The sequence below is a fragment of the Cervus canadensis genome, chromosome 25 (genome assembly GCF_019320065.1).
Source record: "Cervus canadensis isolate Bull #8, Minnesota chromosome 25, ASM1932006v1, whole genome shotgun sequence".
Lineage (NCBI taxonomy): Eukaryota > Metazoa > Chordata > Mammalia > Artiodactyla > Cervidae > Cervus > Cervus canadensis.
The window spans coordinates 16,296,274-16,321,689 of record NC_057410.1 but is presented as its reverse complement, the minus strand read 5'-3'; the positions used below and the strand labels follow the sequence as shown (position 1 = coordinate 16,321,689).

At 43.1% G+C, this 25,416-nt stretch overlaps 1 protein-coding gene across 1 annotated transcript in view; it reads right to left on the bottom strand.

The window, feature by feature from the left end:
* The window catches only part of MUC19 (mucin 19, oligomeric), a 114,978-nt gene that overhangs the window by 16,498 nt on the left and 73,064 nt on the right, over positions 1 to 25,416 (bottom strand). The window contains 24 exon segments of the mRNA XM_043447549.1: positions 24 to 163; positions 518 to 587; positions 986 to 1,039; positions 3,036 to 3,089; positions 4,049 to 4,102; positions 4,231 to 4,284; positions 4,841 to 4,894; positions 5,591 to 5,644; positions 5,881 to 5,928; positions 6,383 to 6,481; positions 7,239 to 7,292; positions 7,451 to 7,504; positions 8,711 to 8,764; positions 9,181 to 9,228; positions 9,825 to 9,878; positions 10,766 to 10,819; positions 11,983 to 12,036; positions 12,142 to 12,195; positions 12,685 to 12,738; positions 12,887 to 12,940; positions 13,185 to 13,232; positions 13,619 to 13,672; positions 14,228 to 14,278; positions 16,406 to 25,314. Coding sequence (XP_043303484.1) covers positions 24 to 163; positions 518 to 587; positions 986 to 1,039; positions 3,036 to 3,089; positions 4,049 to 4,102; positions 4,231 to 4,284; positions 4,841 to 4,894; positions 5,591 to 5,644; positions 5,881 to 5,928; positions 6,383 to 6,481; positions 7,239 to 7,292; positions 7,451 to 7,504; positions 8,711 to 8,764; positions 9,181 to 9,228; positions 9,825 to 9,878; positions 10,766 to 10,819; positions 11,983 to 12,036; positions 12,142 to 12,195; positions 12,685 to 12,738; positions 12,887 to 12,940; positions 13,185 to 13,232; positions 13,619 to 13,672; positions 14,228 to 14,278; positions 16,406 to 25,314 — 10,277 coding nt within the window.

The window sequence follows — 25,416 nt, the reverse complement described above, 5'->3', positions numbered from 1 at the left end:
AGAGCCACTTATTAAATATTTACTTGCCTGTACTGGAACTTTCAGGAGTAACTGTTGTGCCAGAGGCTCTCCCAGTGGTACCTGCAATAAGAGAGAAGCATGAGCCTCACGAAGCCTTTCTCGCCCTAAGAAGAGCACTGTATTGACAAGTGTTCCTGTTTCTCTGAAGCAATAGAAAAGTTTAACAATTTTTCTTGCACAAAATGTTAAGCTTGGCATATTTTCCAAAACACTTTCTCATGACCATTCAAATAAAATATAGAAGGAAAAGTCACACTTGCACCATAGGTCTTATTTCTCTAAATATAGAATCATCTAGAATCTGATATTCAATGAGAGAATGTCTGTCCTATAGTCTCATGATTTACTTCTAGTGACTTAACTTCCCAGTTTTCCAGCACTTAAACAAAAACAAAACAAGACAAAGAAACAAACAAAAAAAGAAAAAGAAAAAAATTGTCTAAACTTGTGATCAAGAGTTAGGCATCGCAATCAAAGCCTTAATTAACAAATTTACTTGCATCTAGTATAGCGATCTTCCCTCACTTCTTGGCTACTGGTGACCCCTACTGACTGTGGGCTATTGCCTGACAAAACAAAGGGAGAAAATTTTCAAATAAAGAATGTATCTAGAGAATTACATCTATATTATGTTCTCTAGGAAAACCCAGGGAGATAACAGAGGTCGTCCTTATGATATGTTATTAAATTAAAAGAAACCAGTTTTAAGCATATTAATTTTCATTCATAACCCATATGCAGTAAACTCAAGTAAAAAAAATACTGAAAACCCAAAACGTGGCAAAACTCTTGATAAAATTCTTGTTTCAGTGGTTCTAACATGTTCTTTAAAAGTTGTCGCTTCTAGAAGAGCAAAGGAGGAAAAATTGAGAAGCTGGAGTTTGAAAATGTGAAAATAATATAGCAGTGTATGATCTTCTCCCTGCAGCCACTTAAAGGAGCATTCCTTTCACTTTTAACTTACCTGCATTGAAACCTCCAGGTGAGGATGTAGTTCCAGAGCTTGTCCTAGTGGTACCTGGGAAGGGAAAGAGAAGAAAAGAAAGGAAAAAAAAATGGACAGGGATAACTTTCCTATTGGATGGAGATCATGGTTCAGGATAAATAATGTATTTTTGTAAAAGACTGCATTCCTTCTCTAGGATTCCTTATTCCAAACGGTGAAATAAATATTGTTTGATGTGTTTTATTTCCTGTGGTAAACTTGAGTTTCCTAAGATCCTTCTTTTCTGGAATTAGTATCATGGAGATGGATGTCTCTCCCATCTTCACTTTTTTAACTTCCCCATCCTCACATATTTTGCTTCTATTAATAGTAGATTGGCTCCCTGAAATTATGTTAGGGACTCCTGAAAGTTAAAATGGGAAGGATCAAGAATCTTGACATTAAAAAAAAAAAAGAATCTTGACATTTTAATTAATTATTTTGAGGCAATCCTTTTAATTTCAAAGTTTTATAATTGTAAGGCTAGGCACTCAGAGGAAAAAAAAAAAAGCATTAAAAACACCTATGTTCCCCACAAATTCTGGTTGACCCTGTTTGATCTGACATTCTGAATCCCTAAATCAGAAGAAATATAGTCTCCAGCACTCCCAGACTCTGTTTTATGGATTTGACTTAACCCACATTAGCAACTGCTGAGCCACAACTCCTCCCTTTTTCAGGCTTAGTTCTTTGCCCACCTATATAACCCAAGGAATCATCTTTCAATTTATTTTTCATCTCTTCTCACTCTGTATGTTCACCATAAGGAAATCTACCAGCAACCACAATTTAAAATAGCACTTGTCAGTAAATCACTAACAAATCTCTCTCTCCAATGATACCTATCTTCTGTATTCTGGTTGCATTTATTACTCCTGCTGAGCATAGTAACTGGATACCTCAGAGCACCTTAAACTAAAACTGTCAATAATCTGACCTCACTATATCGCCTGTCAGTTATAATGCTTCTTCTTCCCCCAGTATATACCAAAATTTAGTGGATGGCACTCACATCCATCCACACAGGCACTCAAACTATGAATTATAATTCATCCACAGTCCTTGCTATCCTTTATCCCTCCCATCACCACGCTGAAATTGATTCTAACTTGTCAACAGATTTCTCATTCCTTTTGATCACCCTTCTGCCTTCTATTTTCTCACATCACTGCCTTATTTCGGTCTCTAATCATGCCTAACTTCTAACAGTCTCAAATTGGATGACATCTCCACCCTTACTCTCCTACTCTCCTTCATATCAATTCTCTAATTAATCCTCTAATTAATCTTCCAAAAAGGCAAATCTGTGCATGGTAATCAACATATCAAATAACTTTTAATTGTACCTTATTGACCATGGAATCATGTTTTAAGTTTTTGTGCCATACCTGACACGTATATTACAATATTATTATGGTAAAATATAAAATTGATGCATCATCTCATTTTTTCCTTATTTCAGGAAAGTTCTGTTATAATTTTGAGATATAGAAGTTCCAAAGAACCTCTCAGCACCTGCTCTTGTAGTTCTCTCTCATCATCTGAGTTGCATTTCATAAGTATGCTGGACTGTAATAATTTCCTGAACTGTTTTACACTACCATGCTTTTTAATAGAATAGAGAAAATATTTCTTCCCTGATCATTTCCATTTTTTTAAACAAAAAATCTCAATGTGAGGCTCCAAGAATGCCTTAAGTTTTATTTCAGTCACCTTAATTTACCTGGGTTGGAAACTTCTTGGTAGCAGTGACTTCATCTTATATGATGGTAGTGACAATGAAGACAAGTCAAGTATCAGTCTTCAAAAAAGGACTCTTGTTTTCATGATGATATTTACTGTCAGAAAACTGTGTTCTAATAAATATGAGTCTGATGAAATCTTTAGTCCAGGAAATTCCAGTGCACTAAGATGACCAGTTTTAATTGGCTCAAAAGTCTTCAAATGCAAAATTTTGTCATCTTCTCTCTATAGAAAACCCTACAAATAACCAGCTAAATCTCAACAGTTATGCAATAGCATGACTGACCTCTTTGTATTCCACTCCCAGTGGTATCACTGTTGAGTCTTGAAGCGGTAGTTTCTAGGAGTAAAAAAGAAAAATATAACATAATTTTAAACAATTTTGAAATCTGGAAAAATGTGTTGTAATAATAGAAGAAATGGCCCCAAAGAAGATGGTTTTTGCTTGAGATACTTATAGAGAGCTTTCTTTGGTAACTTTGACTAACTCGTGTTGGAATCTTCTGAAACAAATATGGCAAAAAATGATATACCAGTGGTATTTGAATTGGAAGTGAAAATGAGGTTGGGAGAGAATGATAGATTATGCAATTGAGAGAGAGAGTAACAACTTTTTTTAGTCCTTAGAATAGCATAAATGGATAATTCACATGATTCTTAAAAGCAGTAAAGGGGCTTCTTTGGGCAAAGAGAAACAAATACCATGTTTTCCCAGTATCTCTTTCGTTTCCCCCGCCAATAAATGCAAAAGTCTCAGAAAAGAGACCTTTCTCTATGGTTTAAGGCTTTGGGTAAAAGTGATTTTCCTCTGCACATTTATTTCATTTCCTGTGATTTGGTTTCCTGTTGCTTCAGTGGGTCCTCCTCGGGTGTGTGTTCAGGGGTATAAATTTTTTAAATTTGATTTGTTGAGACTTTGGTCATGAGGCTAAACCCACAAGAATGTGTTTTACATGCAAGAGAAGTCCAAGATGAATGAATTAAACATATAACACTAAACAGAAGTGGAATTTTCTGGTGCCCTGGAAACTCCAGTTAATCCTGAAGTAGCACCTGCAGTGGCAAGATGGATAAAGGATTGAGAACAACACATCATTCTTAGCTTCAAAGAATCACATCTGAAAAGCTGATATATGGAGAAATTCAGTCTAAAGAGCCAAATCTGACTCACCTTATGTACTGTCTCTTCAAATGGAATATGAAACTCTTTCTCAGTCAGTTTTCTTACTTATCCATCATCTAACACAAACTTAACTAAAAAACTGTTGAACTCAAAGGCAGAAAGAGCCAACCGCTCACCAGTTGCTGTTCCAACTTCAGTGGTTGTTCTGACTTCTGTAGGAGTTGTAGCCTCTGAGAAGAAATAGGAAAAAGTGGTATGGGAAATGTATAAGAGTATTACTATCTGTAATATCTCTATAGGAGACATCAGGTGTCTAAAGTTCAGATAGGCAAGTTTCTTCAACTTTTCCATGACTCACTTGTGTTGGAACTTCCAGGTGCAACAGTTGTGCCTGTAGTCACCCCCATGGTAACTGAAATCACAAGAGGAGAGAATCAATTTGTGAATCCCTTTTACTAGGGATTCAAACTAGGGTTTGCTTTAGAACAAACAATATCAGGAACTTTATTGCTTTAAAGTGATACATCACATGTGGTCTCTATTATGCCACTTTATTACAAATATACCCAAAAAGGCAATTCACATGGGATAAAATGAAGGGCACTTAATATCTTAATAAGTGAAGTGAGTGAAAGTCACTCAGTCATATCCAACTCTTTGCAACTCCGTGGACTATAGAGTCCACGAAATTCTCTAGGCTACAATACTGGGGTGGGTAGCCTTTCTCTTCTCCAGGGAATCTTTCCAACCCAGGGATCAAACTCAGGTCTCTCACATTGCAGGCAGATTCTTTACCAGCAGAGCCACAAAGGAAACCCAATATCCTAATAATTTGTACCCAAAATGAGATTCAGATAGCATAGAGCAAAACTCCCCTTAAATTTATTTTTTTCCCTTAAATTTATAATAGCCAACATGATTTAGATTAAGATGAAGAGAAAAATAATTGTTTAGTTGCTAATGCTCACCTATTTTAATTCCACCCTGGGTGGTTTCACCACTTCCCAAAGAAGTAGTAGCCCCTAAGTGAAAGAAAGAAAAGAGAAGAATACTAAATTTCAGTAAAACTCTAGGAGGTGTTATAGGGGGAGAGGAGGGGACAAAATCCTTGAACCTTTTATTTGGCTCATGCCATGTTATGATCATGTACCTTTTAAATAAGGGGAAATAGTATCTTTAAAATTAATGTCTGGCCAAGAGTTTAGTTAACGAAGAATTAAACTTCACTGTTGATCAGTGCTTTGTGTAAATACATCTTAACATTTGGGTTGAGAGGGGCTTTAAGAAGGACAGTTTGTTGTAGGAGAGCAATTCTGTACATGAGTTTAAGCATACTTGTTGCATTGTCTCTGCAGATTCTATTTTTGTTTATAATATTAAAATATATGTTAGCAAAAATGGGTGGATTTTCAAATAAAATGCAGGTTCCACAAAACTTTTGTTATGATATTCTGGTCTGAGGCACATTTTCTTTTTTCCGTTTTTCTTTATCATTGTTTTTGTTATTTTTTACTAATAAAACTATACCCCAGTGCTTATATTTGATGATTTAATAAAATGTAAAATATATTTTAAAAAAATAAATTTTGAAGATGCATATAACTCAGAAAAGTTGGGTGGTATCCACTGAATATGGTAGGGACGGTTTGGAGGAGTTGAAGGAAGAAGCCAAACCATCACTGAAGTTCCTTATACTCCCCATTAGGTTAATACTATACCTGTGTTAGAGCTTCCAGGTGCAACTGTTGTGCCAGAGATTGCACCAGTGGTACCTGAAGCAGAAGAGAGAAACAGAATTCAAATAGTGATGCATTTACCAACCTGAGAGTGGCCCATAAGACTGTCTGGGACTTGAAGAGATAAGATTCTTCTTAGAGTTATCTCGTCAAAACAAGGTGCATTCTCCATTTTTAAATTCAGGGTCACAATAAAGACACTGGCTAATGTCCCAGATGACTTGCTTCTCAGAGTTAAATATCAGAGGTTTCTGCGCCTCTCCCATATTTACCTGTTTTACTTCCAGGGCTTGACCTCTCAGATGTGCCAGTGGTAGCTCCTAATGACAAGAAATAGAAACAATATTTGAGTAAATGCATTTAATTGTATTCAAGTTCATAACATCTGAAATTCAAATTTTAACAGGTATAAACTTCCAGAGTTGCTCCCACCAGCTCTACTTCCTTAGTTATAACTGTATGGAAATATTAATATGTTGCCTCCATCTTACACCAGGGAAATAGCTTGAACGTCAGAAAAGAGAATCCTTTCTGGAGTCCCCTCTTAAGAAGAACAGTATAAGGTTTACCCCAGAAGAAATGATATAATCATCCTAAATAAAAGCTTCCTTTAGCAAATGCCTTATGAAAAGGCAGAACTCAAGAACTGCCAGTTTCCTTTCTTTGGTTATGTTTCCTTCTCTGGAGGCTCTAACTTCTGAGAGTGACAAGATAGAGAGTAGTGAGGGCTAACAGAAAGTCATAAAAAGACATCCTGTGCTATTGCTCCAGAACTTGACCCAAGAGAGAAATTATAGCCCTGTTTTCTCATTGATTCCCTCGTGTTGGAACTCCCAGGTGAGATAGTACTGCCAAGATCCCCTCCAGAACTACCTGAAAACAAATTTGAATGGTATCATTATGTCAATTTTATTTCTAAAAATAAGAGCATATTCTATATAGGATAGGAAAATTATCCTATACTAGTTTCTTTATTATGTGACTTATTTATTATGTGAATAGGTGGTTTTCAGGGATAGTTTGTTCCATGGTTTTTAATATTTTTTCTAATGTAATATTTTATTCCCCATAAAAATTTGGCAGGGCAAGGGTGCAATGTGGGGTGACTGTGAGAGTCTTAATGATAATATTCCTTTCTCTGGGATCGATGTCAGGGACAAAAGGTATCTTCCTTTACTTACCTGTTTTAATGTCAGTGACTTGGCTACTAGATCCCCCTAGAAGAATAAGCAATGAAGGGTTGATGGCCCACTATATTTTTATTTGGGTAAAGTATTGATGTTACAGAAATTTTAATGTTCAGGAAAAGTTTAGACATGTGACAAAGAAGTCTAGTGATACAGTGTGGTAGTCATAGTAGAGTATCATGGCTAAGTGGATGGACTTGAAGTCATACTGCCTGAGCTGAAATCTGCTATTTGTTGTGTGACCTTGTACAAGTTAGTTAGCATCTCGGAGCCATAGATTTTCTTATCTATGAAAATACAGTTACCTCACAATTTGTGGTGAGAGAAAAGCAATAATAATACATTGTGGAATAGTTCCTGGCACATGGTTAGCACTCAAAAGAGTTAGTTATTATTGCTATCGTAAATGAAAAGCGAAGAGGTTATGAAGCTTGCGTGCTCACCTGTATTTATTCCACTTCCTGTGGTCTCACTGCCTCCAGAGGGCATTATAGCTTCTAAGAGAGAATAAAAGTTTTTATTTTTTTAATGTAAGATGAAGAGAATTTAGCATTCTGAGAAAAGTTAAGGGTACTTTTCTTGATCATGGCACCATGAAGATCCTTTAGTAGCAAGGTTTTCCTGTTGGAGCGGTCTCTCCAGTTAGTTGGCTCACCTGTTTTTGAACTCCCAGGTCCAAGTTTAGTGCCAGAAGCTTCCCTTGTGGTACCTGCAACAGGAAGAGCAGTGGTGACTTTTCCTCTCATGGGGGGAATCTGGTCAACTTTTGGGCTTTTTCAGCTGCTTGTGAATTATTCGTGTTCTCTTATGTGTAGTTTTATTCCCAAATCAAGCAAAGATGCAAAGTTCTCAACATAGGAGCTCCCTCTTCTAGAATTTAATGGTAGTAAGGTAGGGATTCTTCATGCTCTGACCCTTGTTCTTCTGCCCACTATGGTCACCTAAGGTGCTTCCTGTTCCTTAATTTATTTATACTCCAGTTGTAGTTCCTAAGAGGCTGAAAATAGGAAGACTTTTGAATGCAAAGATAGACAGTTATTGGAATAACCACTGGACACCTTCAGTCACTTTTGTTTTCAAGGAAGAATCTAATTAACAGAGATCAGTTTCCTGTGTTTATTGTAGCCTTCTGTTTACCTGAAATAGAACCCTCTGGGACTCTTTCCTTCATTTAATTCCATAGTGATGCATAAATTGGGAAATGGAAAAAGAAGACTTTCTAGACATTTACTACTGCTTCTCTCACTTACTGAGATCTATATATATGAGGCTTAACGACAGAAACAGAGGGACTTGAAAAATCTGCCCAGTTTAATTCAAAATCAAGTAACAACAACAACAAAAAAAACATTGTTGATATGAGATGAAAGTTCCTAAAAACTTCCTCCACAAGAAATTATTCTACAAGAAACAAAATTGCATAGTTGACCATGGAATAAGGCAGGTGTCAGGAGTGCCAACTCCTTTCATAGTCAAAAAATCCATGAGTAATTTACAGTCAGCCCTCTGTATCCACAGTTCCTCCATATCCATGACTCCACATCCATGGATTCAACCAACCACAGATTGCAAGGTAACAATAATATTTACTATTGAAAAAAATCCAGGTATAAATGGACCTGTGCAGTTCAAACCCATGTTGTTCAAGGGTCAGCTATAATTTATCAGCAAAAGTCTTATACCACACACATAATAATTCTCATCTATTTTCCATTTCACTACAGTAGTTTTAATTACTCCAGTGAAAGTTGTGGCTTCTGGAAATTAAAAAAAAAAAGAAGAAACAGATAAAAGGTAAGGATTTAGGAAGAAAGGAAAATAGGCTATGATGTTCTTACATTAGAAGATCAATGTGAAGACATTTTTGTCATCTTATTTCCAGAAAGGATGCTTCCTTTCCAGCTTGTTAACTTACCTGTATTGGAACTTCCAGGTTCAACAGTGGTACTGAAGGCCATAGCTGGGGTACCTGAAATGAGAAGGATTTGGGATTAACATGATAAATCTTTCACATCAAGGCAATCTGAGTATAAATCAGTGTATAAAAATAAGTGTATTTTTCCAGAACCACATCATTCAGTGTTACATCGTGCATGGCCGCTTCCACAGGTACCATTCACATTTTGTCCAGATGGCAGCCCTGTAAGCCTGCCCTTTCATTGGACTTTCTGCTCCTGGATTGAATCATGCATGTTTTCTCATGTATCAATTTATCATCTGTTCCACAAATACTTGTTGAGTCCTGTTGAGTACTAGAGATTCATCAGTGAATAAAATAAATGAAGATTTTTTTTTTCACTCAAGAAGCCTATTTTCTAGTAGATCTAGTTAGCAAATATAACACAAGAGCTTCAGCTAAGAACAGAGGAATTTTTCCACATTTACCTGTTTTCCTTCCAGTGACTTGATTGTCTGATGCTCCAGAGGTTGTCCCTAATGGTTGAAAGTAGGATAAAAGATTCTGTGTGTGTTATCATCTTTAATCATTCATGGAAACAACCAACCATTAGGCAATTTAGAATTTAAAGCTCAAGTTAAATGTCAAATGGGAGGCAAAAAATATCTAAGTTCATTTTAGTCATCTTCTTACTTGAGACAGAACTTTCTGGGAGTGTTGACTCCTACAGTAACACCTACAATATCCAATGGGTTAGTCTTCTGGGGAATTACTACTCTACTGCCCTCTTCAGAAATGCACACAAGGCCAGGCGGTATTTTTGAGGTGTGAATCAAAAGTATTTTTGAGGTGTGAATCAACAGTTTTTTTGACCCTGCATATGAACTGAAGGATCTCCCCTCCCTGTATAATCTCTCTGATCCAGGGGCAAATTCATGATGGTTCCCAAAAGCAAAGCTCACATCTGGGAATCCTAGTTCTCACTGATTTCATCACAGTGACTATGAGGCTTTCTAAGGAAATTTTAGCCTCTTGAAAAAGGAAATTAGGATAGTGAAAAAGTATGTTTGGGGATACATATTTTTCCTTGAGGTTAGATAAGGGATGATTGACTTTGTATAAATCCCATTACCAGTGCTGGAACTTCCAGATGCAATAGTTGGGCTTGAGAATACACTACTGGTACCTGAAATTATAAAGGAAAAGGGATTACATGACATTTCCTTTACATTCAAAAAAGGGCTAAGAAGAAAATCATTATGCTTCTTTTCAGGCATTGAAGGCCTATTCTAGGATTCCTCATATATCTTCCCACAAGTACACTTCTTTCCAAAAAAGTTAAGTAAAACTATATTTTCACATCAGAAGTCCTTTTATTATGAATATTGGTAATTATCAGGAAGATATTTATATTTTCTCAAGATCACTTATTTGACTGTCAAAGACTTGGCTCCCTGGTACAATTCTCTGGACTCCTGAAGAGAAGAGACGAGACAGATTATGAAAGAGAGAGAGAGTATTCTGCCATATATACATATTCAAAGGTTTGGGTAAAACATTAATACTCTGGAATTTGGAGGCTCAGACAAGACTTCCGTAGATTATATGCAATCTAATATACTCTGCACTCTGCATTTATTTCAGCCAGAAGGAATTCACAAAAAGGGTAACTTTCTGGATTCTAGTTAATATGCTGGTGATATTTATAATACCAATGGAGAAATCCCATACTTCTTTAAAATTGAAGCAGTGAAGCTCAATTCTGTATTTAATGGATTTTCAAAAAGATTTTATCTCTAATAGCAAACCTATTTTGACTCACTTGCAGTGCCCCTAAATTTCACACAAACTTTTTCAAGGAAAGCCTAGAGAGTTCTAAAACTGATGACCCCAAATCACAGACTCTGTTCTCACAGGTTTGAGTTCCAGTTCTAGTCTCTTTTGTGGAAGTTGTGATCTCTGAGGGAAGCAACAGGATAATAATAAAATCTGGGAATCTGGATATAGAAGCCCTAAGAGATAGATCATGATATCTGAGATTAAATATGGGGAATTTCCTTCTTGTTAACCTACCTGTGTTAGGACTTCCAAATGCAATGGCCGTTCCAGACAATTCTCCAGTGGTACCTAAAATGCAAAAAGTAAATATAGCAACAGAGCATTTCCTCCTCAGTTCATCTTGGAAGCATCAATGTGTCCCTAAAGCACTGGTATCATTTCCGAAGACTACCTGTGAAAACGGAAAATAAACAATTTTACAGCATTTCATTTCCCAGGTCAGCCTTGGATGAATGTGTTGCTACTGGGTTTCCCCTTTCACCATGCAATAAGAAGAAGCTAGAGTAAAAATCACTCTTACCTATTTTACTTCCAGGGACATATTCACCTGCTGTGCCAGAAGTGACTAAGTGAGGGAATAAAGTATGGTTTAATCTTTGTAAGAAGTAACCTTTGGAATAAGTTGTAATGTTTTGATTGCCTTCATGAAGCTTTCCAATGAGGAGAAATAGGAAATAAATAAAAAACATCATGTATATGAGAGAGATGATAGAGTGCAGGCTGTGGGTGGAACGCAAGCTGGATAAGGAAGATTGGAAGGACTCAGGGGGTTTGGATACATGCAATATGTATGCACACCTTTTTTTCAGGAAAAACAAATCCTTGTAAGCCAGAACACTGAGGACAGCCTGACTGAGACATCTGAGGTCTTAGAATTACAAAGAATAATTACTTGGGTTGACATGGTACAATACTGCTAAAGGAGTTCAAGAAGAGGATATGACAATTAGTTGACCCTAAAGCTATACCTAGGTTATCAGTGATGGCTTCCCCTCTGCCCTGGCCTTGGAATATACATAGTGACCACATTTCCTATAGTGGGAGCCATATGCAAGGATGCATCCTGGATAGAGCAATGTGTTGTTGAAACCTTCAGGACAGTATATATAACTGAACTCAGTTAAGGCCTCTATATAAACTTTTAAGATTCTGGCAGATAGATGCAGAGATCTATTTGTCTGACAGCTGCCCAAGACAAGACTTGTACGTAAGTTCCCTTGCTTATTAAACCTGCTACCCACCAGTCTGGAGTGGTTTGCCTCTCTTTGGTCTCATCTTGCCCTTTGTGGATCTGAAAGCCAAGTTTCAGATTTCATCCAGGAAACTCCTGAGTATTTGAATGAATAGATACATCAAGTCCCTCTCTCATATTCCTTCCCATTCATTTTCTCACCACAGAAACCCAAATAGAGATATAGTGAGCGCTCCAGGTCTTGGACTAAAAAACTCACCCTCTGGCAGTCCTCCTTGGGTGGTCCCACTGCCTCCTATGGAGCTTGTGGCTTCTGGGAGAAAAAAATAAGGGGGGAGTGAAGACTAGGGGTGTGGATAGGACATTCTGGGTTTCTATAGTCTATATCTCCTGAGGGTTCATGTTCAGAACTCCTGACCTGTGTTGGCCCTTCCAGGTCCCAGAGTTTTGCCAGATTTGCTCTCAGCTGTGCCTGAAATAAAAGAATTGTGGTAGATATGTTACCCATGATGAAATGGACATGGGGTTTTTAAAAAACTGTTTCTATCATATACCAGTGAAGTTATTCCTCTGGACTTCCTAGTTTCAAGAGATCATCCATGTATTTCTTTCAAAATATTTCATTCCCTTCACAAATTTATGGAGAAAGTCCTCTGCCACTGAGACCTCCTTTTAAGTTCTAGTTAAAGGAGACAGATTTGGGGCCAAATCTCCTGTATAACTATTGGGAATGGGCTATGTGATGGCCTGTTAGAGCAAACATGGAGGCTTATTAGAGCCCCAAAAGAAAAAGTTGAAGGGTCTCAACTGAAATTATTGATGTCAAATATTGAATATTTGCTAAAATTTTGCCCAATATGCTAAATATGGAAGTTCAAATAGTTTTGATATATTTCAGACAAGACTTTTTACTGGGGAGATATCATTAATAGCAAGCACAATTAGTAACAGTAGTGCTCACCTGTGATTATTCCAATTCTTGCTGTTCTACTTTCCGCTAAGGAAGTTGTGGACTCTGAGAGAGGGGGAAATGGAAGAGAGATGATTGGAAACCATGTAAGGATCATAGAAAAGATATGGTAGTTCTCTTATGTAGGATAACACTTGAGGAACCTCATCATAACTGGGCCCGTGGAAGATTCCCTACCATTTTGTTGAATTACCTGTGTTGGAACTTCCAGGGGCAACAGTTGTGCCAGGGACTACCTTAGTGGTACCTGAAATGCAAAAGATCTAGTCATCACAGTGACTTGTGTTTGTCTCCTAAAGTCCTGCCTCTAGGAGAAATGTGCCATATCAAAGGGTCCCCTCACTGCTTTCCTGATGAGGTGAGAGTTGTATGACTTTTCTATTATTCATGTCACTAAGAAAGCAATCAAAATATTCCCAAGTTGAAGCAACCTTCTCAAACATCTCATTTATTCCAAGACAGGAAGAAGGGTGGTTTTCTCCCAGGTTCACCTGTCACGCGCCCAGTCGCTCGGCCTCCTGCTACAGCAGTGTTATCTTCTGTGGGATGAAAGGCAGGAAAATATTTGAATGTGCCAAGGAAAATACTGAATATTGTAATTGATTATTTAAGCAAAGAAAATCTTTATATAGTAGGACTGTTCACATCACTTTCTCTTCCTCCCAGGTATGTAATATTCCTTGGTTCCCCCTAACATACTAGTGATATGTATGCCATCCCAAGGGGAAACTCTTCACACCAATTACATACCAGCCCATCTTTAGACAGTTACAAGCTAGATTATGGTATTGAAAGATCTTCCATAACATGTTAAATCGAAAAGGCAATGAAAGCTACTCTGTAAGAGATCACACCTCCCAATAGGTTAGTCTATGGAGAGTCATAATTCATGCTAAACCCCAAACTTCAAGCCACTCATTCTTACCAGGTCTGAGCCCAGTTCCAGATATGCTGCTGCTTGCTATTAAAGTTGTGGCCTCTGAGGAAATAAAATGATGAATGATGAGGTCTGAGGATTTGGGATAATAGGAAAAGAATGATGCTGATATTTTGCAAGAATGGGTTTACTAACTACCTTATGTGGTTAAAGAAAGAAAGAAAGCTGAGTGCCGAAGAATTGTTGCTTTTGAACTGTGGTGTTGGAGAAAACTCTTGAGAGTCCCTTGGACTGCAAGGAGATCCAACCAGTCCATCCTAAAGGAGATCAGTTCTGGGTGTTCATTGGAAGGACTGATGTTGAAGCTGAAACTCCAGTATTGTGGCCACCTGATGCAAAGAGCTGACTCATTTGAAAAGACTCTGATTCTGGGAAAGATTGAGGGCAGGAGGAGAAGGGGATGACAGAGGATGAGATGGCTGGATGGCATCACCTACTCAATGGACATGGGTTTGGGTAGACTCTGGCAGTTGGTGATGGACAGGGAGGCCTGGCGTGCTGTGGTTCATGGGGTCGCAAAGATTCGGACACGACTGAGTGACTGAACTGAACTGAACTATGCAGTTAAATATCATGAGTTCCTTCTTGTTAACCTACCTGTGTGGGAACTCCCAGATATGGTTCCCTTGGAGAATTCTCCTGAAGTACCTAGAGTGAGAAAAATTAAAAGATCAACACAGCATTAGCTCCCCAATGAATACTGAAGTAACACTGGAAGACCTTTCCTGAAGAGTTTTGATTCTAAAGGAAATGAACCATCAATTACTTTCCAGTTTCCTTTCCTGACCCACGTATTTACTCCTTTTTCATAGATCCCACTGACAGTGAAAGCAGACTTTGTGTCTCCCTCACTAGTTTTACTTCCAGACCTGGGCTCCCTGGTGTGGAAGGAAGGAGGCAAGGGGGCAAGGAAAGACTGAGGAGGAAAAAGGCAGATGATGGGTTCATCTTTCTAAATTTTACTCATCAATTACTTGTTTTATTTTGATATTCATATATTTAAAATAAACCACATTGACTCTAGCACTCTGATAAGGTGAAATGTTATTTCAAGGCACATTGTGAAAAAGTATAATTTTGTCATTTTAATTTCAATTTATCTGCAATGTATTCTGGTGGAATTGTGTTGTCTGAGCCTAATAAATGAAAGATTAAATTCATGTTTTAGTTAAATAATATATTTGAATTTTTATTTTTAAAATCCATTTCAGTGCTTCAACTGCCATGATGTATAACATTTTTATTAAAAAACAAGAATATGTTATTTTCATTGAGATTATCTTAGAAATTCAACTCAGGGTGAGAAATACCTCTTGGAAGAGAAATTGTAAAATGCTATTTTAAGAAATCATCTATGAGTTACAAATTATTAACTAAAAACAGAAACTTTTCCCTTTTCCCATATAAAAAGTTTACACATATATAGTTCTTTGCTTCCAGTGAAAGGCTAAAATCTTGAACTTGGAAAATGCAAAAAAAAAAGAAAAGGCAAAATACATATTGTGCCCAGTAGTCACACACTAGTGACTATGAAGTTAATTTACTATTATGATGTTCAATACATAATTTGAAGCATGGTTATTCATTTAGATTAACATAACTATAGGCTGAATAGATAATAATTATACATATAGTCTGAATCAAATGATACTCTAGTGATTAGTTTGTAAAATAATTTTACATAAGTAGAGTTTGTAATAGCAGCTAGAATAAGCATAGGGTAAATCTTTAAAACAGAAAAATAAAGAATAAACAATCTATTCCTTAAATAAGAGACAATTTAGTTACTAAAACCTAGGTTCTATTAGACAACCTGCAAACTGAGAAATGATGTTTTTCTCAACATGCTCATGATATGAGTATATTACTAGTCTGGAAACTTGATAATATACTGTAGCCTTGAGTAAAGAATTTAATTCATTTATTGTTAGGAAAAAATTGCCTTCTAAGTATTTGTGAATTTTGTGTAATGTTGCAATAATTGCAAAAATAAATTAAGAAATAAAATTTTGATTTGTAAGACATAATATTATAGTTTTAGTAAATAAAATGTCCCAAATCTTGCAGTTTCAGAATGGCAAAGGCCAAAGTTTGATAATACATTAAAATTTGTAAACCTCTTTTTATTATCTGCTGCTGTAGTTCTTATTTGCAGTTAGAAATGGGGAAATTTAAGCTTTGTAAATATTAAAAGCAAAATTTTTTATTGATGGATAACTAAAGATCATTGTATATTTGCCTTAGTGGAAGATGCCCTTGTGGTAAAGAACAGACTTTGAATCAGTAAACAATGGATAGAAATGTTGTCTTCACTATTTATTTGCTGTAGAACTTGGACCAAACTTATATAATATCTTTTCTAAGTTCTTCATGAGTAAAATGAGATAGCAATACTTATATAAATATTTAAATTAGACAGTATATTTAAGAGCATTGTATTAACTGGAATCATTATTACTTATTTTGCATTTTTAAATAGCCAGTGAGCATGAAAACAAGTCCAAAAAATGCATCTGGCATCCCCTGCTTACTTACCAGTAGCAGTCAAGTCCAACTCTTTGCGACCCCATGGACTGTAGCCTGCCAAGCTCCTCTGTCCATGGGGATTCTCCAGACAAGAATACTGGAGTGGCTGGCCATTTCCTCCTCCAGGGGAATCTTAGCAACCCAGGGATCAAACCCACATCTCATGTGTCTCCTGCATTGGCAGGCTGGTTCTTTACTACCAGCACCATTGGGGAATATTATTACCTAAATATGGCTAAATTGACTTGCCTTCATATGTGGCAACTTCGCTTCCTGACTCCCAAGTTGTTCTCCTGGCTCCTGTAATTTTACCAGTTGATGACCCAGTTGTCTCAGACCCTTCAACTGATGTCCCAGTTGTCCATAATCCTCCAGATGATGGTCTAGCTGTCTTCGAACCTTCAGTTGAGGTGCTAGTTGTCGCTAATAGTCCAGTTGATGATCTAGTTGTCTCTAAACCTACAATAGATGTTTGTGTTGTCCACATCACCCCAGATGATGGTCCAGTAGTGCCTAAACCTATGAGAGAGATTCTAGTGGTTCTTCTCAATCCATCTGTTGATACAGTTGTCCCTAATTTTTCAGCTGATTTTCCACTTGTTCTTGATCCTGTAACAGTGGTCCCTGCTTCTCCAGATGATGGTCCAACTGTCTCTGAACCTACAACAGATTGTCCAGTTGTGCCTGATCCTCCAGGTCTAATGTTCCCTGTAGCATCAACTGATGATACAGTAGTTGATGATTTTATATCTCCTTTCCCAGTTGGCCTTGATCCTCTGGCTGATGGCCCAGTTGTTCCAAAGCCTACAAAAGAGATTGTAGTGGTTCCTGTCAGTCCATCTGTTGATCCAGATGTCCCTCTTCCTTCAAGTGAAGATCCACTTGATCCTGATCTTATAAGAGTGGTATCTATTTTGGCAGATAATGGACCAGCTGTTTCTGAACCTACAACAGATGGTCTACTTGCCCCTGATGCTCTAGGTCTAGTGGTTCCTATAGCACTGGCTGAAAATACAGTGGTTGATGAACCTAAATCTCTGGGCTCAGTTGTCCATGATTCTACAGTTGATGGTTCTATTGTTCCTGCATCTACAACAGATACTTTAGTTGTTCCAGTCAGGTCAGCTGATGACCTAATCGTCCCTGATGTTCCAGATGATGGTGCATCTGTTCCTGAAACTACAACAGATGTTCTGGAAGTTATTGTCAGTCTACCTGCTGTTTCAGTTGTCTGTGATCCTTCAATTGATGATCCACTGGTTGTTTCAGTAACACTGGCCCCTTTTTCTCCAGATGATAGTCTACTTGTCCTTGAGGCTACACCAGATGTTACAGTTGTCCTTGTCATTCCAGATGATGGTGCACTTGTTCCTGAAGCTACACTAGAAATCCTAGTGGTTGTAGTCAGTTCAGCAAGTGATCGAGTTATCCCTGATACTTCACCTGATTTTCCACTTGTTCCTGATCCTATAACAGTGGTCCTTGTTTCTCCAGATAAAGGACCAGCTGTTTCTAAATCAACACTAGATATTCTAGTAGCTATTATCATTCCACCTGCTGATCCGGTTGTTCGTGTTCCTTCAGCTGATGTTCTATGTGTTCCTGATTCAATAACAGTGGTCCTTGTTTCTCCAGATAATGGTCTAGATGTTCCTGAGCCTACTACAGAGATTCTAGTGGTTCTTGTCAGTCCATCTGCTGATCCAGTTCTCCCTGATCCTTCACCTAATGATCCATTAGTCCTAGATTCAGTAACAGTGGTTTCTGTTTCTCCAGAGGACAGTTCAGTTGTCCCTGAACCTACAACTGAGATGCTAGTGGTTCTTGTCAGTCCATCTGTTGACCCAGATGTCCCTAATCCTTCACTTGGTGATCCACTAGTTCTGGACTCAATAAGAGTTGTCCCTGTTCCTCCAGATGATGGTCCAGTTGTCCTTGAGGCTACACCAGATATTATTGTTCTTGTCACTGCAGATGATGGTGCATTTGTCCCAGAACCAACAATAGATGTCTTAGTGGTTCTAGTAAGTCCAGTTGTTGATCCAGTATTCCCTGATCCTTCACCTGATGATCCTCTAGTCCTAGATTCAGTATCAGTGGCCCCTATATCTCCAGATGGTGGTTTAGTTTTCTCTGAATCTGCAACCAACAGTCTAGTGGTTCTGGTCAATCCAGCTGTTAATCCAGTTGTCCCTGATCCTTCAGCAGATGCTGCACTAGTTCCAGACTTGAAAACAGTGGTTCCTCTTTCTCCAGATGATGGTCGAGTTGTCCCTGAACCTACAACTGAGATTCTAGCGGTTCTGGTCAGTCCAGCTGTTGATCCAGTTGTCGCTGATCCTTCACCAGATGATTCACTAGTCCTAGATTCAGTAACAGTGGTTCCTGTCTCTCCAGATGATGGTCCAGTTGTCCCTGAAGCTACAACAGAGATTCTAGTGGTTCTTGTCAATGCAGCTGCTGACCCAATAGTTCCTGATTCTTCATCTGATGATCCATTAACTCTAGTTTGAATAATAGTGGTCTCTGTTTCTACAGATGATGGCCTAGTTGTTCCTGAACCTACAAGTGAGATTCTGGTGGTTCTTGTTAGTCCAGCTGTTGATCCAGGTTTCCCAGATTCTTCCTCTGATGATGCACTAGTTCTAGATTCAGTAACACTGGTCCCTGTATCTCCAGATGATGGTCTAGTGGTCCCTAAACCTACAAGAAAGAATCTACTGGTTCCTGTAACTTCAGGTGATTCAGCAGTGGTTCCTATTTCAACAATGGATGTTTCAGCTGCTCCTGATGGTCCATATGATGGTCTGACTGTCCTAGAATCTACAACAGAGACTTTACTAGTTCCTCTTAGTAGATCTGTTGATTCAGATGTCCCGATTAGTTCAGGTGATGATACCGTGGACTCTGACCCTATAACAATGGTCCTTGTTTTTCCAGGTGAAGATGCAGTTGTCCCTGAAAATACATCAGATGTTATACTTCCTCTGGTAACAATAAATGAAGGGGAATTTGATGTTGAACGGAATACAGATGTCTTAGAGGTAAACGTAAGTCTAGGTGTTGATCCAGTTATCTCCAAAAGCTCAGGTGACGAACCATTGATTTCTATTCCTTTAAAATTAGTCCCAGTTCCTCCAGGAAACTGGACAGTTGTTTCTGAACCTGCCGCAGGGCTTGCAGGTGCTGATGGCCCTCCTGGGGAGGATCCAGGGGTCACTGCTCCTCCAGATGAAGGTACACTGGTTCCAGACCTTAGGAAACTAGGCCCTGTTGCTCCAGACGATGGGACCGTTGACTGGGAACTGACAGGAGCTCTTCCCGTTGCTTCTGGGCTTATACCGGCTGACTCAGGGGTCACAGGCGCTCCAGGTAAAGGTGTGCTGGCTCCTGATCCGATAGCCTTTGTCCCTGCGCCTCCAGACAATGGGGACGTTGTCGCTGACCCTTCACCACCTGCCTCAGCTGCTGGCGAACTTCCTGGTGATGATCCAGGGCTCTCTGGCGCTCCAGACAGAGGTACGCTGGTTCCCGATATGACACTGGCCCTTGTCTCTCCTGACAACGGGGCAGTAGGCTTTGAGCCTGCACCACTCCCTCCGGTTGCTGCAAACCCTCCTTGGGTGGAGCCAGGCAACCCTGACACTCCAGTTGAAGGTAAACTGGCCTCGGATCCTGTGGCCTTCGTTCTTGCGACCCCGGGCAGTAGGGTGGTGGACTCTGGAACCACAGCAGGTTGGGGAGTTGTCTCTGATCCTCCGGGTACTGACGAACTGCTCTCCGATGTTTCACCTGCAGGCAAGCTGGTTCCGATCCCGCCAGCAGTCGTCCTCGCAGCTCCAGGCGGTGTGGCAGTTTGCTGGGAAGCTACACCAGGTGTCCCAGCCACTGCTGACCCTCCTGTCGCGGATCCAGCTGTGGCTGCTGTTCCAGATGAGGGGAAACGGGTGCCTGATTGTCCAGCATTAGTCCCTGTTGCTCCAGATGAGGGGACAGTGGGCTGAGAGCCTTCACTAGATCCTGCAGTTGCGCTTGACCTTCCTGGTGATGATCCAGGGCTCCCTGGTGCTCCAGATGAGGGTAAACCGGCTCCTGATGCTGTGACGGCAGTCCCTCCGGCTCCAGGGAGTTGCACAGTTGTTTCTGAACCTGCCGCAGGGCTTGCAGGTGCTGATGGCCCTCCTGGGGAGGATCCAGGGGTCGCTGCTCCTCCAGATGAAGGTACACTGGTTCCAGACCTTAGGAAACTAGGCCCTGTTGCTCCAGACGATGGGACCGTTGACTGGGAACTGACAGGAGCTCTTCCCGTTGCTTCTGGGCTTATACCGGCTGACTCAGGGGTCACAGGCGCTCCAGGTAAAGGTGTGCTGGCTCCTGATCCGATAGCCTTTGTCCCTGCGCCTCCAGACAATGGGGACGTTGTCGCTGACCCTTCACCACCTGCCTCAGCTGCTGGCGAACTTCCTGGTGATGATCCAGGGCTCTCTGGCGCTCCAGACAGAGGTACGCTGGTTCCCGATATGACACTGGCCCTTGTCTCTCCTGACAACGGGGCAGTAGGCTTTGAGCCTGCACCACTCCCTCCGGTTGCTGCAAACCCTCCTTGGGTGGAGCCAGGCAACCCTGACACTCCAGTTGAAGGTAAACTGGCCTCGGATCCTGTGGCCTTCGTTCTTGCGACCCCGGGCAGTAGGGTGGTGGACTCTGGAACCACAGCAGGTTGGGGAGTTGTCTCTGATCCTCCGGGTACTGACGAACTGCTCTCCGATGTTTCACCTGCAGGCAAGCTGGTTCCGATCCCGCCAGCAGTCGTCCTCGCAGCTCCAGGCGGTGTGGCAGTTTGCTGGGAAGCTACACCAGGTGTCCCAGCCACTGCTGACCCTCCTGTCGCGGATCCAGCTGTGGCTGCTGTTCCAGATGAGGGGAAACGGGTGCCTGATTGTCCAGCATTAGTCCCTGTTGCTCCAGATGAGGGGACAGTGGGCTGAGAGCCTTCACTAGATCCTGCAGTTGCGCTTGACCTTCCTGGTGATGATCCAGGGCTCCCTGGTGCTCCAGATGAGGGTAAACCGGCTCCTGATGCTGTGACGGCAGTCCCTCCGGCTCCAGGGAGTTGCACAGTTGTTTCTGAACCTGCCGCAGGGCTTGCAGGTGCTGATGGCCCTCCTGGGGAGGATCCAGGGGTCACTGCTCCTCCAGATGAAGGTACACTGGTTCCAGACCTTAGGAAACTAGGCCCTGTTGCTCCAGACGATGGGACCGTTGACTGGGAACTGACAGGAGCTCTTCCCGTTGCTTCTGGGCTTATACCGGCTGACTCAGGGGTCACAGGCGCTCCAGGTAAAGGTGTGCTGGCTCCTGATCCGATAGCCTTTGTCCCTGCGCCTCCAGACAATGGGGACGTTGTCGCTGACCCTTCACCACCTGCCTCAGCTGCTGGCGAACTTCCTGGTGATGATCCAGGGCTCTCTGGCGCTCCAGACAGAGGTACGCTGGTTCCCGATATGACACTGGCCCTTGTCTCTCCTGACAACGGGGCAGTAGGCTTTGAGCCTGCACCACTCCCTCCGGTTGCTGCAAACCCTCCTTGGGTGGAGCCAGGCAACCCTGACACTCCAGTTGAAGGTAAACTGGCCTCGGATCCTGTGGCCTTCGTTCTTGCGACCCCGGGCAGTAGGGTGGTGGACTCTGGAACCACAGCAGGTTGGGGAGTTGTCTCTGATCCTCCGGGTACTGACGAACTGCTCTCCGATGTTTCACCTGCAGGCAAGCTGGTTCCGATCCCGCCAGCAGTCGTCCTCGCAGCTCCAGGCGGTGTGGCAGTTTGCTGGGAAGCTACACCAGGTGTCCCAGCCACTGCTGACCCTCCTGTCGCGGATCCAGCTGTGGCTGCTGTTCCAGATGAGGGGAAACGGGTGCCTGATTGTCCAGCATTAGTCCCTGTTGCTCCAGATGAGGGGACAGTGGGCTGAGAGCCTTCACTAGATCCTGCAGTTGCGCTTGACCTTCCTGGTGATGATCCAGGGCTCCCTGGTGCTCCAGATGAGGGTAAACCGGCTCCTGATGCTGTGACGGCAGTCCCTCCGGCTCCAGGGAGTTGCACAGTTGTTTCTGAACCTGCCGCAGGGCTTGCAGGTGCTGATGGCCCTCCTGGGGAGGATCCAGGGGTCGCTGCTCCTCCAGATGAAGGTACACTGGTTCCAGACCTTAGGAAACTAGGCCCTGTTGCTCCAGACGATGGGACCGTTGACTGGGAACTGACAGGAGCTCTTCCCGTTGCTTCTGGGCTTATACCGGCTGACTCAGGGGTCACAGGCGCTCCAGGTAAAGGTGTGCTGGCTCCTGATCCGATAGCCTTTGTCCCTGCGCCTCCAGACAATGGGGACGTTGTCGCTGACCCTTCACCACCTGCCTCAGCTGCTGGCGAACTTCCTGGTGATGATCCAGGGCTCTCTGGCGCTCCAGACAGAGGTACGCTGGTTCCCGATATGACACTGGCCCTTGTCTCTCCTGACAACGGGGCAGTAGGCTTTGAGCCTGCACCACTCCCTCCGGTTGCTGCAAACCCTCCTTGGGTGGAGCCAGGCAACCCTGACACTCCAGTTGAAGGTAAACTGGCCTCGGATCCTGTGGCCTTCGTTCTTGCGACCCCGGGCAGTAGGGTGGTGGACTCTGGAACCACAGCAGGTTGGGGAGTTGTCTCTGATCCTCCGGGTACTGACGAACTGCTCTCCGATGTTTCACCTGCAGGCAAGCTGGTTCCGATCCCGCCAGCAGTCGTCCTCGCAGCTCCAGGCGGTGTGGCAGTTTGCTGGGAAGCTACACCAGGTGTCCCAGCCACTGCTGACCCTCCTGTCGCGGATCCAGCTGTGGCTGCTGTTCCAGATGAGGGGAAACGGGTGCCTGATTGTCCAGCATTAGTCCCTGTTGCTCCAGATGAGGGGACAGTGGGCTGAGAGCCTTCACTAGATCCTGCAGTTGCGCTTGACCTTCCTGGTGATGATCCAGGGCTCCCTGGTGCTCCAGATGAGGGTAAACCGGCTCCTGATGCTGTGACGGCAGTCCCTCCGGCTCCAGGGAGTTGCACGGTTGTTTCTGAACCTGCCGCAGGGCTTGCAGGTGCTGATGGCCCTCCTGGGGAGGATCCAGGGGTCGCTGCTCCTCCAGATGAAGGTACACTGGTTCCAGACCTTAGGAAACTAGGCCCTGTTGCTCCAGACGATGGGACCGTTGACTGGGAACTGACAGGAGCTCTTCCCGTTGCTTCTGGGCTTATACCGGCTGACTCAGGGGTCACAGGCGCTCCAGGTAAAGGTGTGCTGGCTCCTGATCCGATAGCCTTTGTCCCTGCGCCTCCAGACAATGGGGACGTTGTCGCTGACCCTTCACCACCTGCCTCAGCTGCTGGCGAACTTCCTGGTGATGATCCAGGGCTCTCTGGCGCTCCAGACAGAGGTACGCTGGTTCCCGATATGACACTGGCCCTTGTCTCTCCTGACAACGGGGCAGTAGGCTTTGAGCCTGCACCACTCCCTCCGGTTGCTGCAAACCCTCCTTGGGTGGAGCCAGGCAACCCTGACACTCCAGTTGAAGGTAAACTGGCCTCGGATCCTGTGGCCTTCGTTCTTGCGACCCCGGGCAGTAGGGTGGTGGACTCTGGAACCACAGCAGGTTGGGGAGTTGTCTCTGATCCTCCGGGTACTGACGAACTGCTCTCCGATGTTTCACCTGCAGGCAAGCTGGTTCCGATCCCGCCAGCAGTCGTCCTCGCAGCTCCAGGCGGTGTGGCAGTTTGCTGGGAAGCTACACCAGGTGTCCCAGCCACTGCTGACCCTCCTGTCGCGGATCCAGCTGTGGCTGCTGTTCCAGATGAGGGGAAACGGGTGCCTGATTGTCCAGCATTAGTCCCTGTTGCTCCAGATGAGGGGACAGTGGGCTGAGAGCCTTCACTAGATCCTGCAGTTGCGCTTGACCTTCCTGGTGATGATCCAGGGCTCCCTGGTGCTCCAGATGAGGGTAAACCGGCTCCTGATGCTGTGACGGCAGTCCCTCCGGCTCCAGGGAGTTGCACAGTTGTTTCTGAACCTGCCGCAGGGCTTGCAGGTGCTGATGGCCCTCCTGGGGAGGATCCAGGGGTCGCTGCTCCTCCAGATGAAGGTACACTGGTTCCAGACCTTAGGAAACTAGGCCCTGTTGCTCCAGACGATGGGACCGTTGACTGGGAACTGACAGGAGCTCTTCCCGTTGCTTCTGGGCTTATACCGGCTGACTCAGGGGTCACAGGCGCTCCAGGTAAAGGTGTGCTGGCTCCTGATCCGATAGCCTTTGTCCCTGCGCCTCCAGACAATGGGGACGTTGTCGCTGACCCTTCACCACCTGCCTCAGCTGCTGGCGAACTTCCTGGTGATGATCCAGGGCTCTCTGGCGCTCCAGACAGAGGTACGCTGGTTCCCGATATGACACTGGCCCTTGTCTCTCCTGACAACGGGGCAGTAGGCTTTGAGCCTGCACCACTCCCTCCGGTTGCTGCAAACCCTCCTTGGGTGGAGCCAGGCAACCCTGACACTCCAGTTGAAGGTAAACTGGCCTCGGATCCTGTGGCCTTCGTTCTTGCGACCCCGGGCAGTAGGGTGGTGGACTCTGGAACCACAGCAGGTTGGGGAGTTGTCTCTGATCCTCCGGGTACTGACGAACTGCTCTCCGATGTTTCACCTGCAGGCAAGCTGGTTCCGATCCCGCCAGCAGTCGTCCTCGCAGCTCCAGGCGGTGTGGCAGTTTGCTGGGAAGCTACACCAGGTGTCCCAGCCACTGCTGACCCTCCTGTCGCGGATCCAGCTGTGGCTGCTGTTCCAGATGAGGGGAAACGGGTGCCTGATTGTCCAGCATTAGTCCCTGTTGCTCCAGATGAGGGGACAGTGGGCTGAGAGCCTTCACTAGATCCTGCAGTTGCGCTTGACCTTCCTGGTGATGATCCAGGGCTCCCTGGTGCTCCAGATGAGGGTAAACCGGCTCCTGATGCTGTGACGGCAGTCCCTCCGGCTCCAGGGAGTTGCACGGTTGTTTCTGAACCTGCCGCAGGGTTTGCAGGTGCTGATGGCCCTCCTGGGGAGGATCCAGGGGTCGCTGCTCCTCCAGATGAAGGTACACTGGTTCCAGACCTGGTTCCAGACCTTAGGAAACTAGGCCCTGTTGCTCCAGACGATGGGACCGTTGACTGGGAACTGACAGGAGCTCTTCCCGTTGCTTCTGGTCTTTACGGC